This window comes from Rhinolophus sinicus, chromosome 7 (assembly GCF_057876585.1).
Source record: "Rhinolophus sinicus isolate RSI-liver-muscle chromosome 7, RSI-T2T, whole genome shotgun sequence".
Lineage (NCBI taxonomy): Eukaryota > Metazoa > Chordata > Mammalia > Chiroptera > Rhinolophidae > Rhinolophus > Rhinolophus sinicus.
In genome coordinates, this window is record NC_142507.1 from 2360627 (window position 1) to 2377821 (window position 17195).

At 39.7% G+C, this 17195-nt stretch overlaps 1 protein-coding gene across 16 annotated transcripts in view; it reads right to left on the minus strand.

Annotated features, from left to right (window-relative positions):
• Positions 1–17195, minus strand: part of RALYL (RALY RNA binding protein like) — a 1518143-nt gene that overhangs the window by 44979 nt on the left and 1455969 nt on the right. For all 16 annotated transcript variants that reach the window (XM_074318489.2, XM_074318485.2, XM_019726291.3 and 13 more), the window contains 2 exons: positions 12874–12921; positions 1937–2100 (listed from right to left, as the gene is read on the minus strand). In XM_074318489.2, the coding sequence (XP_074174590.1) occupies positions 1937–2100; positions 12874–12921 (212 nt within the window). The remainder of the gene's footprint in view (positions 1–1936; positions 2101–12873; positions 12922–17195) is intronic.

The window sequence follows — 17195 nt, forward strand, 5'->3', positions numbered from 1 at the left end:
TTTCCTGACATGGTTTTCCTCCTCAGTGGAATTTAGTCATATTAAAAATTCTGAAAGAAGAATGGAGAATTGTCCAAGCTGTACCGTGGACTAGGGTGTTTCTAGTTGCTACAAAGACTGAGGAGTGCTTCTGGCGCTTCCGGGAGGCCAAGTGCTCTCACAGCTCAGAACACTCACGCCACGTGGCATTGCTGTGGCCAAGGGCCCAGCATCGCTCCCACGGATAAACTTTGTTTTAAAAGTGACCACAGGGCAAAGAGGCCATAGATGCTTAAAGCATTTCTATTTCAAATTAAGTTAATATTATTATGTGGGAAAAATCTCCTATAGGCCAAGCAGGCCATTCAATGTTCAATTTTCCACAGCAAGAACCAAATTCAGGAACTTTCTTAGCTTTAGGCAATAACATGAGAGGACATAGGACTCTGTTTAGAGATTCCCTCAGCAACTCATTTTCTTTTATTACTAACACTCAAAAAGGGAATTCCTATTTGTCTACTCACGCAATAGATGGATAAATGGGTAAGTAAGGACACAGGGACCTGCAAATTCTATTTAACTTGCTATTTAGGTAATATTAGGTAAGTCTAATTCTCAGTCACAGTCTGAGCACGCCATACTTTTGTCAGTCACCAGAAGCCTCAGTGCGTTTCTGCTTCCCCAACTACTGTCTGCACATTCTCGTGTCAAAGTATTTCCACAGTGATTCCGTCTTAGTATGTCTGACGGTGCTAAAAAGTAAAGGGCAGTGTTCTAGTAAATAGAGCAAACGGCGTTGAGAATGAGGTGGTCTGAGTTGCATTCTTGGCTCTCCCATTTACTAGTTTAGTTACATGATTTTGCATTTACTCATCAATAAAATCGGGTGAGAGTATTTGCCTTACTTCCCTTAAAGGGTTGGGGTACAGAGTAGCTACAAAGCCGCTATGATGGCCTGGCAAATTGCACTGGCTTCTCCCTCCTCCTCTCTGGTCTTGTTCCAGTCACATTTCCCTTCCAATTTTAACGTGTCCGTGGTGGTCATGCCCTCTGCCCTGCCAGCTTCAGAGCGCACCCTCTCACCTCTGCATTTCCTCCAGGTCTCTGCTCAAATGCCACATCCTCTGAGACATGGTCATAGGACTATCTTGAGAAATAGGTCACTCCCACTTTCTCTGTCACTTCATTGTACCTTATTCTTTGACACAGTGACAATCTGCCGTGTAACATCTCACATTTTCATTTGTTTGCTTACTGCCTGTCTCTCCTCTGCTAGAATGCAATCTCCAAGCATGCAGCAAACATTGCTCTCCTTTCCTTATGAATAATATTCTAATAACAAAATTCAGGTTTTTCCTGAGTCCATCTATGTAAAGATTTAGAAGCGGGTTTAGTTGGAAAGTTTGTGTCTCTGCTTTTTACTAATGTAACATTACGTGAATACTGTTTTATTTTTTTATGACATTAGTATGTTTTCAGACATAACAATAATGACTTAGAACAGTATGTCAAGTTGTGCTTTTAGCATCTCTACTATATCCTTTGCCTATCTTAATTATCCCAGTGCATTTTCAAATATTCAAGCATGCACTAATTTTGCCTATGTGTCTCTGAAAAGACAGTAGGTTCCACTTCTTCAGAAGTGGAACTGTTTATTCACATTTCAAGACTGTAACATGTCACACGGTAAGTGGGCCAAGAGTTCATTATTTGTGCTGATGAAAGAGCTTTCAAACTGGTCCTGGGTTTTTGCCCGTCATGTTTGTGTCTCTCTCCCCCTACAGTGTATTGTTGTGGAAAGCAGATGCCCTTTCTCATCCATGTTATATGTCTCTAGTCCTTAGTACACAGCAGACACTCCATAATTATTTGATTAGTTTATTGTCCGTAGGTATTCGTGCAATGACATGCATCCCCACCCTTCTTTAAAAGGGAACAAAATCAAGAAGTGACTTACATTTAGTGCCGGATGAAGAAGACCCACTGACGGTTGGTCTCGATCCCCCTTTCATGGAAAACACTCCTTTTCCCCGGCGAGTCGTGGTGACAGCCACTCTGGGGCGTTTCAGCGGGATTACTGCCCGGGGAGGTGGGGGCACGCGGCCATGGTAATCGAATAACCTTCACAAGACACAAACACCGTGAGAGTTGGCTTATGCCCCATGTGCCATCAAATGTGTGAAATGATTAAGAGAATGGTCTTGTACAAAATTCCAGTAAAGGGCTTTCTGTTATCGTGGCTGTTCTCTCATATTCAGAAACAGGTATTTATTGGAAAATTCATTTTTCAAAAGAAATGAAAATCTAGTCTATGTGGACAATAGCATGTGACTCTCCTGTGTGAACTCATTTGGAAGGTGTGACAGGACCAGGGGCTTTGCTCCCAGGGTGCCATGCGACCCACTGAAGTCACGCTGACCTTCCTGCTCAAGGCTCCTGCTTTGCTTGGTTGAACAGCTTTACCCTTCTTAGGAACAGAAATCTTCCTCTCACATATCACACTCATTAGCACACTAGTCTGAAGAGAGGAAAAGATCACGCAGAATCGGGAACAAGGCAAAAGATTGTTGCCTGATCAGAAAACAGTTCATAGGAAAAAAAAAAAAGAAATTAGAAGTGAGACTCAGGTAGAGAAAAAGCCGTGAGAGACAGATGAGCACGGTGCCACCCCCCTCAGGACTTCCTAAGTAAGGGAAGGCTCCTCTGACTACAGAAAAAAGGAGACTGAGTTGGACTGAAATGGCGTAAGCATGAAGACCAAACTCTGTTGTGTAAAGTACTGGTGGGCAATATCCATCAGGGTATGTTTTGATTATTCTGACCATCTGCTAGATGTGCACATTGAGACCAGAGGTATTTGTGTAGTCAGCTACTGAAAATTTCTCCAACCAAGAGGAATACCAATGAAACTCTTAGAAGCTTTTGCTAAAAAGTGAAAAATGATATTCACCACAATCAATGCATTTCCATTAAACAATGAGAGGAACACGAGTACAAGAGTATTTACTCATGTATATAAATATGCAATTCACTGGTTCAAAAGCTTCATTTTATACGGTGTACACACAGATGACAACATTTTGTGTGATTGAGCACATTTGAGAAGCATAAAAATGCAGAGAAAAAATATGAGGGTATATATACTCATTTATTTTCAAAACGATTTGCCAGTGAACCAGATGTGTTATTATGTTATCCATTATAAAGAAAACAGTATTATTGACTTAGAAGGATGATAGTTACATATTTTTCTGTGACACCATTACACAGATTACGTTCTCATAATTGCTTTAAAGCGGTCAATAAAAATAACCCAATGCGAAAGTCAGAAATGAGAAAACCAGAACAGAAAGAAAATGCAAAAACCATTTATAATAGGTTATTCCATAATTACATCTTATTTACACATACAGATGAAAGTGGGTCAATTCCTTTGTGGAAAGTAAGATATGAAATACCATAACAATTAAGATAGGCTGGTTTCCAAATATTCATTCATTCATTTTGGGAAAAAGTAGTGTATAAACCACATTTAAAGCAGAACTTAGTACAGGAATGTCTCTAGCATTAGAAAGCCAAAGTGGTCAAAAATGTTTTGGAAACATGCTGGGGAAAATCTAAGAGATGTCTGGGAAACAGAAAGAAATGAAATGAGAGAGTTCAAGGGAGATACCATGCTCTGCGAATAAGCCAAGTCCATTAGAGCCGAAGAACTCGCAAAGAACAGGTCGAGGATATCACCACATACTCCTATTTCAAAGACTGTAGGCAGGGTGAGGCTGGCAAGGGTTATAAACACCACCTGCACCACCAGGGGCGGGAAGATGAAAAAGGTCAACTACACCTGCTGCTCATTTCCATCACAAAACAAGGTCTACGTTACTTATTTATAAGTTGAATTCACAGAGCACCTTCAGTCAGTGAACCAAAACACGAAGGTACTTTTCCTGAGCTACAACACCCAAAGCTATTGCGGGAGAAAGAAATACGGCCACTGACTCATCTCTTCCAGGGTGGACGATGCGGCTTGAGATGAAAGGCAAGGTGTGTTGGAAGGACCCTTCCCAGGCTGTGAAAGTGCAATTTAGCAGGTTCATTCCATAAGCTAATCTATAAATTGGGTTAAGAAAATACCTAAAGTACACTAAAATACGTAACAATGTAAGAACGCAATAATGAAACTGCAGGCCAAATAAAGCCACCGCATTCATTCTACTTCAGTTACAAGGCAATTCAATAATATTTTATAGGGAAAATAAATGTCTATCAATATCTCTATTGCTTCCCCCAGCCCAGGTTGCAAAGCCTCCAGGGTTGGCCAGGCCTGATACGATGTTGAGAAAAGACAGTTGTGTTTGTGACATACTTTTTGTAGGTGACATACATTTTAGTAACATACTCAGTATGTATTGTGTCCTTTGTTGGCAATTCCTACAGAGGCTAGCACCTTTTCTCTGGGTATTTTGGTGAGCTGCTTCAAAGGAGGGGCGTGACTCCTTTCTCACCAAGGAATCCGGAAAGGTTTTACCAATTCTTTCTGCCATTCTGATGGGAGGATAACACAGGACCAGAACTTAACATTTTAAAAGTGATATGTAATTTACAAAACAAAGCTAAAGAAAGGTATGGGAACTTCGCATGAGGGCATAATATTTAATTTTACAAAATTTAATGGCGTTGGGGAGTTTCTTAATTTTCATTGGGCACACTCGAGTTGACCAGAAATCAAAGTTAGGAAGACTGGATATTATCCTAATGCATAAAAACATAACAAGGTAAGGACGGGAAGGGGCAGGGTTTCTGGGATTACAAAATGAGATGTCGGGGTTCTTCTAAATGCAGGGGGAAGTGGTTGAGAGACAGCTTGTGAAGGAGACCCAAGCATTAGTTTTCTCATCAGAATTCTGTGTATCGCAACCCAAAGAAATCTTTCCTTTACAAAGTATTAGATTGGGAAATAGTGTTGAGACAAAGGAAACGGTCCATTTAGGATTATAGAAGGACAACAGAGATTGCCATCCAATTGAATTAAATGGAATCCACATCTCAAAGGCCACTTAAAAACTTGACATTTCTTCCTTCCTCCTCTCTTTTTGTACATTCCTCTCTTAGAATTATATACCCTCTCCTTCTCTTTAATGGTTCTTCATTTTCCCTAATATTGCTTTGTCAGAGTACTGTTTTCCTCTGTATTTATGGGTCAGATAGCTAGTGATTTATAATGAAGCCAAACACATAATTGTTCCTTCCCCAAGGTCTATTTTAAAGTGAAAACTCTAAAAGACCCAAGAGTACTGTTTTTCCTTTAATATTTACCAATCAAGTAGGTAATTGTTTATAATGAAGCCAAACATGATTCTGCATTCTCTAAGGTCTATTTTAAAATAAGAACTCTAAATACCTTCTCTCAAACAGTAAATAAAATCAACATAGTCAGGTTTTAATAAGAGCGACCCACTGAGGAAATTTGAGGATTTAAGTTGTTTCATTTAATGAGCACATCGTGTGCCCATTTCTTGTTTGGAATTTTGTTTGCTTTAATAATATCTGAGACATGTAATTTTATTAAATACCAAGGGCTGAAAACTGGTAAATAATTTTAATATATTAATTTATTCGATAAAAATAGACGTAACTTGCCTCTAGGAAGAATAAGGATGTTAGCTATCCAATAATAGCTACTTTTTGGACAAAGGCAATTTAATGGCATACAAAATGAATATAATTGACATACAAAATGAATATAATTTTGAATCCTTGTTTTTTGTAAAGCTTGGTATTATTAAGCTTTAACAATAATAAAGCAACATTTTAAGGAAAAATACATGAAAAAAACACAAAAAGCAAAAAATCCACACTCCCAGTCTCACACTCTAAAACAACTGCTACCATTCTCTAATCTTTTTTCCACAAGTTATCCACATTTTTCACATAATTGAAAAAATAATATATTTGTACAGTCTTGTATTCTGGCTAATTCTCTTTGGTGTATATTAGAACCACTCTTAAGCCACTCTTAATGTTTACTTGCTGTGGTGCATTTTCTCACGTAGACGCCGCACCTTTTAATAAATCATTGCCTGACGGACTTTCGACTCAACACCTGTTTTTCACTGTCAACTCATGTGATTTTAAAATTCAAGAAACATTTTTGAAGATGTAATATTTACATAGTCTTTTGTCACTGAATACTAAATGTTCGTTTTAGAGAAACTGATTTCAAGAATTGGCAATTATCTTTTTTCTTTTAAATTTCCCTCAGCAAAAGAGTTCTTCATTTTTCTTACTGATGAATCAACACTTATAGTCACTGGTAGTTTAATGCTAACAAAAAATATGTGGTGTGGACTAGAGGCTACGTCACCGGGCTACCCAGAGCCAAACCTTGAGAACAAATACATGCCCATGTTCTCTGGGCCCATCAGCAGGGGTATGAAAATCAATAACCAGAGGACCAGAGAAGTTCTTCCCCTGTGTCATGATTCAAACTTGAACTCTCCTCTTCGGTTTGCTTAACTTCTGACAGACTAGGAAACCAAATTAAGGTGCCTAATTATTTTTAAAAATTATTTGAAATCCACATGAATGATAGCTTCCCACTCTATCTGTTTTCTATACTGTTTGAACTAGTCAAAAATTCATAAATATCTGTCTGTAATTTCCACCCTGACTTCAGATAAGCTTTGGTGACAACTGATTCAAAACATAATTTTTAAAGGCCCACTTCACTTGAGACCAGTAAATGAATAATTTCTTTTTCTTTTTTTTTTTTTTTTTGTGTCATTAAACTGTTCCAAGATTTTCAGGGAGGTCCCCTCTGCTCCTCAGACCTTGTGTAAATATTTCCTGAACACACTTTTAAAGGCAAGCTGATTGAAATCTTGAATGATCTTTTTTTTTTGCAATATGTTGACTTTACTAGAATCTTTCTACTTTTTTTATACAACTTTGCTATCTGCTATCGTTTGTATACAGTTTTGAGTGATTAAAAACATACATTTGAATAGCAACAAAATGATTCTTTAATTCTTATAATTCTGCAACGTGGGTATTGTGAAGCCATTTTGACCATGAAGGAGACCTGTGAAAAAGAGAGGTGACTTGCCCAAATTTCACCAGTCAACTCATGCACCCAGGCCTGAAATTCACGTCTTCTGCCTCCAAAACAAGCCCTTTGTCAACGGTGCCATGCTGCTATCTCCAAATGTTTTAAGTGGACTAGCACTCTACCAGATGGTCATTTAAATTTGCATAATGAAACAGACGTTGCCTTTTGCTAATACGGTTCACTAGGACATACGGTGCTCTGTAATCAACGACCGGAAACAACCGCAACTGGACCTAGAGTTTTTGCAGCAATGTATCCCTAGCAGCTTCTCTTCTGTTAATTTACAGGAGGTTAAAGCATTCCAGAGTGGAACCATGTCCATTTGAATTATTTACGAGGGACACGTTTTCTATGCGACAAAGTGCCTACGGCATTTCTTCTTCTCTCCATTAGCAGAAGTTTCCTAGTTCCTGGAGGTGATCAACTGATACTGTGGAAAAACCAATGGCTTAAAACTGCTAATATCTCAGAAATGGAAAACACTCCCTGGGGGGACTCAATATAATTTTAGGCACACATCTCCTTTTACTTTACTGGGAAGAGTATAAATATTTACGTTTCGTTTTAATAACACGTAATACTCTTCATTCAGAGCCATACTTGACCTTTTCGAAGAAAATGCCATCGAATGCTGTAAATTAATTACTGGGCAATGCTTTGTATAATATAAAAAGATAAAAGTTTAGAATAACCGCACGGAGTCTATTATTTAGTGATACGCTTCATGATCCCTGAAATTATGGATATAAAATTAGCCTTTGGAAAAGTTACTGCAGGGCTAATGTGTATCTAAGCAACCACAATAAGATGGAAGACGTTTTCTTAATGTTTAAAACTAGCTAAGCATTGGAAATCCCCAGTTATGCACATTAGAATCCCCAAATGAAGCAGAGAGCTGATGGCAACACTGAAGACGCAGAAAAGGGTTAATAAAAGTGAGCCTGAAGGGGGACTGCCCAGGCCTGCATCCCCTCCCCAGACGTCGCCCAGGCTCATGCCCTAGAAATAAGTCTAAGATGTCTAAACCCTCATAAAGAGGAGGTACCACCGAACTGCCTTATTATAATGCAATCAGAATGGAATGAACATTAAGGTTTGTCCCCCCTCCCCCGTGGGTTTTTTCTCTATGCATTCTGGGTAAGAGCCTGCACAGAAAGAAACCAGTTATTTAACCAACATATGTCAATCAAATGACCCCAGTCTATGCATCACATCTCCTGCCATAAGGAAATTTGCCTACACTTTCCTATATAAGGAAAAGCTAACCTAAAGTTAGGTGCAGTCCTCTGCCTCAGCAACGTCTAGGTCACCTTCTTTCTTCTTGAATAAACTTACTTCCTTGCTCTCCTCATTTCAGGCTGAGTCTGTGAACTTTTTTTGCCTTTTGCGAATGACCAGAGGTTAATTCCAATGACACAACAAACACGATGTGCATGTGTGTCAGTTCCTGAGCTCTTATCTGTCAGCTTCAGTCCCACCTTGAGCCACAGCGGGGTCAGGAGGCTGCAAACCACACACTTCTGAGGGACCACCGGCTCCTGCCTGGGCGCAGCCTATCAGGGACGTGAGGGGACACTGCCACACGGAGCCAGAAGAGACTGCTGGGTCCTTCCTGTCGGCTCCCTGCTTCAGTTTTGGCTCCTGCTTCCTGTCACCATCACGCCTGCCTTGTTGCCTCCCCCTGGTAGCAGCAATTCTTTCTAGTAGCAGCAGCTAAATCCAGTTTGAGGCACTAGGCAACCCCCGCAAAACAGCCTCTCCTTTCCCTCGCAGAGGTGAGGGTTCCAGCCCCACAGATGCCCGCCCTGGGCTCAGACACAGCAGGCACCAGGTGAGCAGAAGCTCCTACTCACTTCCAGTTCTCCAAGTCCCTTTTCTGCCTTAAAATTTGATAGTCCCAGCCTCTCTCTCCGTGTCCCCAGCCGCAGAGCGGGCTGGCCATTTCCTGCAGCTGCTGGCTGTACTGGGTCATGGTTTTCAGTTCCTAACTACCTAGTTAGATTTCCACACACGGTTGCCCCTGTGAAATACAACTATGCGATTTATGTTTTCCTGACCCAAAACGAAAGAGCTTGGGGTTAAAGGAAATAGCTGAATGCTCTCTCTCTCTCTCTCTCTCTCTCTCTCTCTCTCTCTTTCTCTTTCGCTCTGCAGGTCACTTGCATGTGGAGTGCTCTGGGAGCAGGAGAAGGAAAACAATAAACACAGAACAATCCAGAGGCGTTACAATGGACTATTATGGAAGGACAGCTGGCCATCCAGCTTACTTCTCAGTCACAGGGACACTGCCACACGGGTAGAAGACACCCACTCACCGTCACTGTCAGTGGCCACTGTTACTGGTCTGAGAGGCTAACAGTGATTAAGCACTGGAAACATTCCAGGCATAACCCAGCCTATGAGGCAGGAATTCATTTCATGCTCACTGCATGGATGAGACAACAAGGTTTGTGGTATTAAATAACTTGCCCAAGTTTGCACCACTAGTTAAAAAAAAAAAAAGAAAGAAGAAAGGAAATTAATCGTGAATATACGCAGTGTTACCGAAGAGGAATCACTGCAGATAAACTGCCAGCACAACTCAGCTGTTTATCTGGTCCGGCCTCTCCACTCACGGGAACCCACACTCACAGGGCACTCCCAACTACACCGCTAGTGGCGGGTGCTTGGGTCTTTCTCCGCCAAATGCAAGAAAAGGGGAAACAAACGGATGAGAGCACAGACTGCTCAGACAGTCCGGTATTGAGACAACCACACTCATCTGTACACTTACGTGCCAAGCAGATTTTATGTAAGACAAAGCAGTGATTTGGAAATTGTTCAGAGCTAGCTTCTTTGTGTAGTGGAGACTCATCTAAAAACTTCGGGCTCTGTAATTATTTGGTGATTAAAGCTCTTGCTCTTTGGTGGATAAGATCTATCACCTGTCTATTTATCTATCTATCAATCTATCATCATTTATCTATATCCTATATCTATCTATCTATATCTAGCTATAATCTATTTATCTTATCTATCTAATATCTAATCTAATTAATGATTTTATTGAGTTACAATTTATACACAGTAAAAAAATATGTAGATTTTGGCCTCCCTTTAAAGATGATAAAACTGAAACCTGATTACTTGCCCAGAAGTTGGGTCTTTTGCCATCTAGACCAAACTCCATTTTAGCTAGAAATTCTTTAGGCGTGAAAGGGAGACACATGTTAGAAAATATTTAAGAGATTATAATGCTAAAACAGTTTCCTACTGACAGACTAAGAAACAACGTATATTAATTGAAAACTTCATTCATAGCAATGAAGACAGTGATCTGCAACTTGCAACAAAAGCTGTATTAGAGAAGGTCTTCAGCATTGTCAAAAACTAAAATGTTCAAATAGTTTGAAGACTGTCTAAATGTTGTCTTTTCTTAATAGTAAATGGGGTTATGTTAAGGCTGCCAGAACTTCATGTCATTTTTAGGATAAGTGATTGCAAGCTACTTAATATTTAAAATAATATACTTTGTAGAAATGATGGAAATGACTTGAGAAAATCACCCTTAAAGGTTCATATTCAGAGTAACCAGTGGAGTGACTGGCTAACTCCGCAGGTGACCACAGCAGGGAAGGGATGGGTGTGGGCCACCCCGGGACATTCAGGAAGGCTGCTTCCTTTATGTTTAACCTCGGAGCCTGAGATCGCTGCCCTGTTGTGCATGTTCACACAGCTGGTATTGAATCTAAATAAGGAGGGTACGATTGTCACTAATTAACTGTGGGATCTCAGGAAACCCCGCATCTTTCTGACTGTAAGGAGATGAACTGATAATAACACAATTGAGTGTCCACTCTGTGTGAGACATAAGGAACGTGCCGAGGAAGCACAAATGAACGAAACTGAGCACGTTCCCTGCCCCCCCGACAGGAAGGAAGGGGGAGGCGAATCAAAGACTGTCATCGCAGAAGGAGACATGGCAGAAGGGTCAAAAAGAAGTGCAGAAGAAACAGGGGTGCTGAGAGAAGGGACTAGAAAGCCTAGTTGAGTGTGAGAGTGGTGCTTGTGCTGAGAGCTGCAGCATGCAGTTAGGTGGAAGGAGGGGTGAGGAGAGGGGCACCTCAGAGGAAGGTCCTGCGGCAGGAGGGGACCTGGTGTCCTTGTGGGACTTGGGAAGGACCCGTGTGGCTGGAGCAGAGGACCAGACCCTGACAAGGGGTCACAGAGTATTTTCCCTATTTAAATGTCTACAAACTCTTTCCCCAAGTTTGACTGTTTACACCCTGGGATTTTTTTCTTTGTTTGACTAGAACTTATAATGAAAAGCTTCAAAGATCCAGCCTAATGATCTATGTCTAGTCAGCCCTCTCTTTGCCTATGTCTGAATTTCCACTGCCACTGTTTATTTAAATAACACAAGTCCCCCACCTGCAGAAATCAAATGTCAGTTGCGACGATAATGGTGAGTCATTTCATAAAGTCCAACATTGGCTGCTAGGTTTTTAGTCCACAAATCACTATGCAAATAACAGACATGCCCTACGGTCAGGCATCAGTCACCACTTCCTTTGAAGTCCCTCAGGGACCGGTGGCTGTGCCTCTGTCACTCAGGTCACAAAAGACTGCAATATGGACATTGCAGTGTCCCCTCAAGGTGAACCATGTGGCACTTTACAAAAATGGATAACCCAAAGAGGAAATTTGTGAACAAAGATGAAAGTGCAGCAGAGAATGGAAGATAACACTGGAACCGAAATTAAAGTGAAACGTAATGGATTACGGGAGAGATAGCTGGCTGTGGAATTGCTGACACACTTCCGTTTGAGACTCCAGATATGGAGCTGGAGGAATCTAATAAAAGCAAACATAGTGACATAAATATGGAAAGTGGTTGTGACGTGATGAAAAGGGCTGGAGGTGTCCCAGAAGGAGGAGCTGGCAAAGCGCTACGCACCGACGACCTCTGGGACAGACTGCTCAACAGTGATAAACCGCCCAAGTTGATCCAACCTCGCAAGGGGTCCGACAACTCACCAAACATCAAAACACACTAGCTCTGTACCTTAAGTTACACCAGAAGAAAGAGAGCTCCGCTCAAAATACTCCTGATAAGTCTTTTTCACAAAGAAGTAAAACACATTAATTAATAATATTTTTACTGCTTTACCTTACAGTGTACTAAATAATGATTAGTTTTACTGTAATTCCCTTATATTTACCAACAGTAAGAGAGTTTTTGATGTTATGACAAACATTTTCAAAGATCATGGAAAAATCCCATTCCCCCCCCCCCCCCACTGATGACATCACTTTGCAACTTTGCATGGTTTCCTTTTATGGTCTCACAGTACTAGGCAAAGCAAGAGCTGTCCATAGTTTTTACTGAATCTAACCAATCTGGCATTTTCAATGTGTCATATGAAAGCAGATGCATTTTAGAAGGTTACAGTCATTTTCTGAGTTTATAAAACTCTCAGTCTTGAAGAATTCTAAGTCAACAACAGACCTGGAAAATAATATTGGTTCATGAAACCTCTGGAATCTTATCCAAACATCAGAAACCAAATTTGAGGCTTAAGCACCATCAAAGTCTGAAAAGTCCAAGAAGCCCTATACTTCGGTAAGTTTAATGAAAATAGGAAACTCTGTCTAGATTGTATTTTTGGAGACTTGGCATTTTATTTTATTTTGACTATAAAATATTATTTTAAACATGTCCATCAAGAATGCCTGTGAATAAAATGTACAAAATAGTTAAAAGGTCATTTAAATCCAAGGGAAACGAAGATGAAAAGTTGACCTACCGATTGTAGAAATCATCTCTGTAGTAATCATAGTCAAAGACGTAACCACTAGGGGAGGGGCAAAGAAAAAATTAGTTGACATTTGTTTCCACCACCCTGATGTTGGTATTAATTTATGATGTGATAGCAAGAAAGTTAGGTTACTTTAAAAATATTTCTTTTCCAACGTAATTATGTATCCCAAGAATTTTACAAGATAACGTTGCTTTGGATACAGCACCATGTCAAACAACTGCGAGATCCCTGACGAGGAGGTTTGACGAGGGTTTTTGTGGTTTGGACTGGAATATGACAGCAGGTAGCAGATCACATTTTTTAATACCCGAAGCCCATTTTTTTTAGACAGGGTATAATATTGTTAATCTTTCTTCCTCAGGTAAGTACAATGAAGCGAAATAATGAATAGAAGGCATGGAAATAACATAAATGGAAAAGCTTACTGACCCATTCACTATCAGAATGGTACACAGAAATATGGTGTCCTCAGAAATTCAGCTTTTTTAAATTCTAAAAATGTATGATTCAATACTTTACATAGAGAAACATTTTTTTAAAAAGCCACTTTGGCTGAATCTCACCAACAATAACAATATTTTCAGTTATATAAATAGGAATTAATAATTGCATTTCTGTGATAAGATTGTTATGATTGATCTTTTTAAAGGAATATGTAATAAAATTTGCCCCCATTCAATCGTATAGTTGTTGGATTTTACAAAACACTTTATAGGCATTATTTCTTTTTAATATTAGTCCTCAAAACAACTCTGTTGGATACTGTAACTGGAAGAAACTAAAGTGCAAAGGACCTCAGTGACTTGCTTAAAATTTTATCACTAGTAAGTGACAGAGCTGAGACTGGAGAAAACATACTCTGAACCCACGCCTGGGGCTTTTTTCATGACACAGTGTCACCCTCCCCAAGCTGGAAGAAATTTAATCTCATTGTGAATGGACTATCTGTACTACAAGAAAGTAATTATTTTTAATGTTCAGTCATTTATTTTTATATTGTCATAAAATTGACTATCCTAGCCCTTTTAAAGTATATAATTCGGTGGCATTAAGTACATTCACAATGTTGTGGAAACAGCACCACTATCCATTCCCAGAATTTTTCACCATCCCAAACAGAAGTTCTGCACCCGATAAACAGTAACTCTCTATTCTCCTTGCCCCCAGCCCCTGGTAACCTGCATTCTACTTTCTATTTCTATGAATTTGCCTGTTCTCGGTACCTCATCTAAGTGGAATCCTACTGTATTTGTCCTTTCAGTCTGGTTTAACTCAGTTATAATGTTTTCAAGGTTTATCCATGTTATAGCACATAATGGAATTTCATTCCTTTTTATGACTGAAGAATATAACACTACATATATACATATATACACACACATATATGTACATATGTGTGCATATATATGTGTGTGTATATATGTATATATACATATATACATATACATATACATATATATGTGTGTGTGTGTATATATATATATATATATATATATATATATATATATATTATACTGGGGTGCCCAAAAAATGCATACAAGTGGACACTTTGGTCAGTGTTGCCCAAGCACTATTTTGCCGTCATCAGAAGTGTCTGGACACCAATGGTAACCACTTTGAGCACCTTTTGTAATTGCAGAAGTTAAATGTGACTTGTATTCATCTTTTGTTATCAGTATATACTGAGTATTACAATTTTAATACAGTTTTTTCATTTCTTAAAATGTGTATACATTGTTTGGCACCCTCTGTACATAACCACTTTTTGTTTAAATTTATGCTACTTTTACTCACATTCATCATGAGTAATCCCCATTTTATCTTCTGTTCAATGATTTTAAAGTGTATGTTCATCTTATAACTGGAAGTTTGTACCTGTTGACCCACATGGCCCTTCCCCATTTCCCCACCACGGGTGACCACCTTTCTACTCTCTGTTCCTGAGTTTGCTTTTTCAGATTCCACCTGTAGGAAGCATCATACGGTATCTGTCTTTGTCTCACTGACTTGTCTCACTTTGGCTGATACCCTCAAGGTCCATCCATGATGTTGCAAATGGCAGGACGGTCTTTCTCCTGGCTGAATTACAGTCTTTTGTATGTGTACCATATCTCCTTTATTCATTCATCTGTTGACAGACACTTGAGAAATGGTAATTATGTTTTATGATCTTTTCTCTGAGACTTTTTTAAAAAAAATTATAATGTTAGACAGCAGAGCTTAATAGCAAGAAGAAAATATGCCACATGGACCAATTAATACATGTGTTGCTAATGTAAATGGCAGAAATGATTCCAGATGTGTCTGATACTATTAGGGAATACTTCAAACGTTTAAAAGCCTTCCGGAAATTTAAAAATGCATGAGAAAAAAAGAACTCATTTTTATTTTTCTCAGTGGCTGCGTAAACCCTCTTGTCCAGCCTGCTTATTTTTCATTCGATCCTGACTGCTAAGGCGCATTTACAAGAAAGAGCGGGTAGCTCAGCATACCGAGTGGTCTGACCTCCAGGTCCCACTGTCAGCCATCAGGAACTCAACTTCACCTGCTGAGTTAAAAAGGTAATGACATGCACAAGCAGCCTTTGGTAATCACGGCAAGCCTGCTTTTGTCTCCCTGGTCTAGACTGTTAGTAGACAAGTCGTCACGGCTGTCATTGGCTCAGGTCATGAGCTGGAAAATCAAGCTGGGTTTCCACGGAAGGAAGAAGAGATTCAAGTTGATGAAGAGACATCACCGTAGGCCAAGTCTGATTCATACCACTTAGGCTTTCCTCCGTGTTCCTGCTGCCCTCCTCAATCGTTTGCCTTTTTTTTTTTTCCTCCCACAGATTCTATCGCTGTCATAAAAATCCCTCCCTTTTCTGTCTGAGTGAACCTCAATCGGAAAGGAGCTGTCAAAAATGGCATTTCCAGGAGTCCTACTCAGGTTTCTAAGGTATTTTATGGATCCTAGAATTTTACTGCCAGAAAAAAAGCTTGTCTTTCTCATTTAAAAAGATCCCCCTTTCTGCCCTCACAAGCCCAGACTGGTGCTATTATGTGGAGGGGCTAATCTATTTTGTTTTTTAAGGAGGAACTTTTGCAGTTTTCATTCAGTAGTTTTGTAAGACAATCTGGTTCTTAGGCCACTAAAAACAAAATGACAATACATTAGATGTTCAGGGCATTGTCTAGTAAATGTCAAAGTTTTTGTCGTTTGGGGGCATGATTAGTGGCTAGGGGTAGGTACTTGACTTTGTAGAACAGTGAAACAATAGTTTTGAATATTTAACACAAACGAATACTTTGTATTTTCATTTTTGTATCTGGTATACGCTATGACTTTTATTCTACTTTTCAATGTACCTTTACTCTGCTCGGATTCTCTCAAAATTTAATGAGATATCAGAATTGGTAAAGTAATTGCTTAGAGACACACACACATTCTCTTTATTACTGAAGATCAAATGAGACCGAGTAAGTTGCCTGGAATTTCATTTAAACTTTTTCATTTATGGAAGAAGAAATCACAACTCATTGGGTTTTGCGATATGTGAGATCAATTTTATCTAATCCCTTTGAATTCATAAAACTGGCTTCATATGAGCAGACTAACACACAAAAGCATTTCTTGTTATTTTTCTATCACAAAACTTCATTAAAATATAATCTGAAGAATATTAATAAACTTCTTAGCTCCAGGAGGGAGAATTTTAATGGTTTCTTAACAGACATCCTGCCTTCCAAATTACTGTATCTGGCTCTCTAAATTAAACTGAATAATCAATTATTGAGCACTTACTGTACGCACAGTCCTGGGAGTTGTGGGGAATATTGGCAGAACACGGCTTCGACCCTAAAGGAATGTCAGTCTAAGCATAAGGGACCAGACAAATGTGTGTAGGACCGTAATTCAAAGCAGAATTTGATAAATGCCAGGATAAAAATGAAAACTGCTATGAGAGCTTATGGGTGAGAGAAGTAGGAGTGGCTAATTGAGCGCTGGTATCAAACACGGCCTGGGTCCTTGTGAAAGAAGGGGGATTTGACAAGTAAGTGTTCACCAGGTAGCCCACGATGGTCAAGGACTAGTGGTGGGAAAATGTGGAGCAAGTATGGTGGACCGTGCCTCCCCACGTTGATTCCCTCCCTTTGGCACCGCTATTCTTCAGCATACCTAGGGGAGTCAGGAAGGCAGGAGTTAGAGCACGGGCCAACCGTCCGAATGTCCAGAGCGGACCTCTCCATGGTGACGGAAGTGTCCTCAGAGACATCTACAGATCCTGGTTCTGACTCATCATAGATGAAGTGTAGGTTTCCAACTGT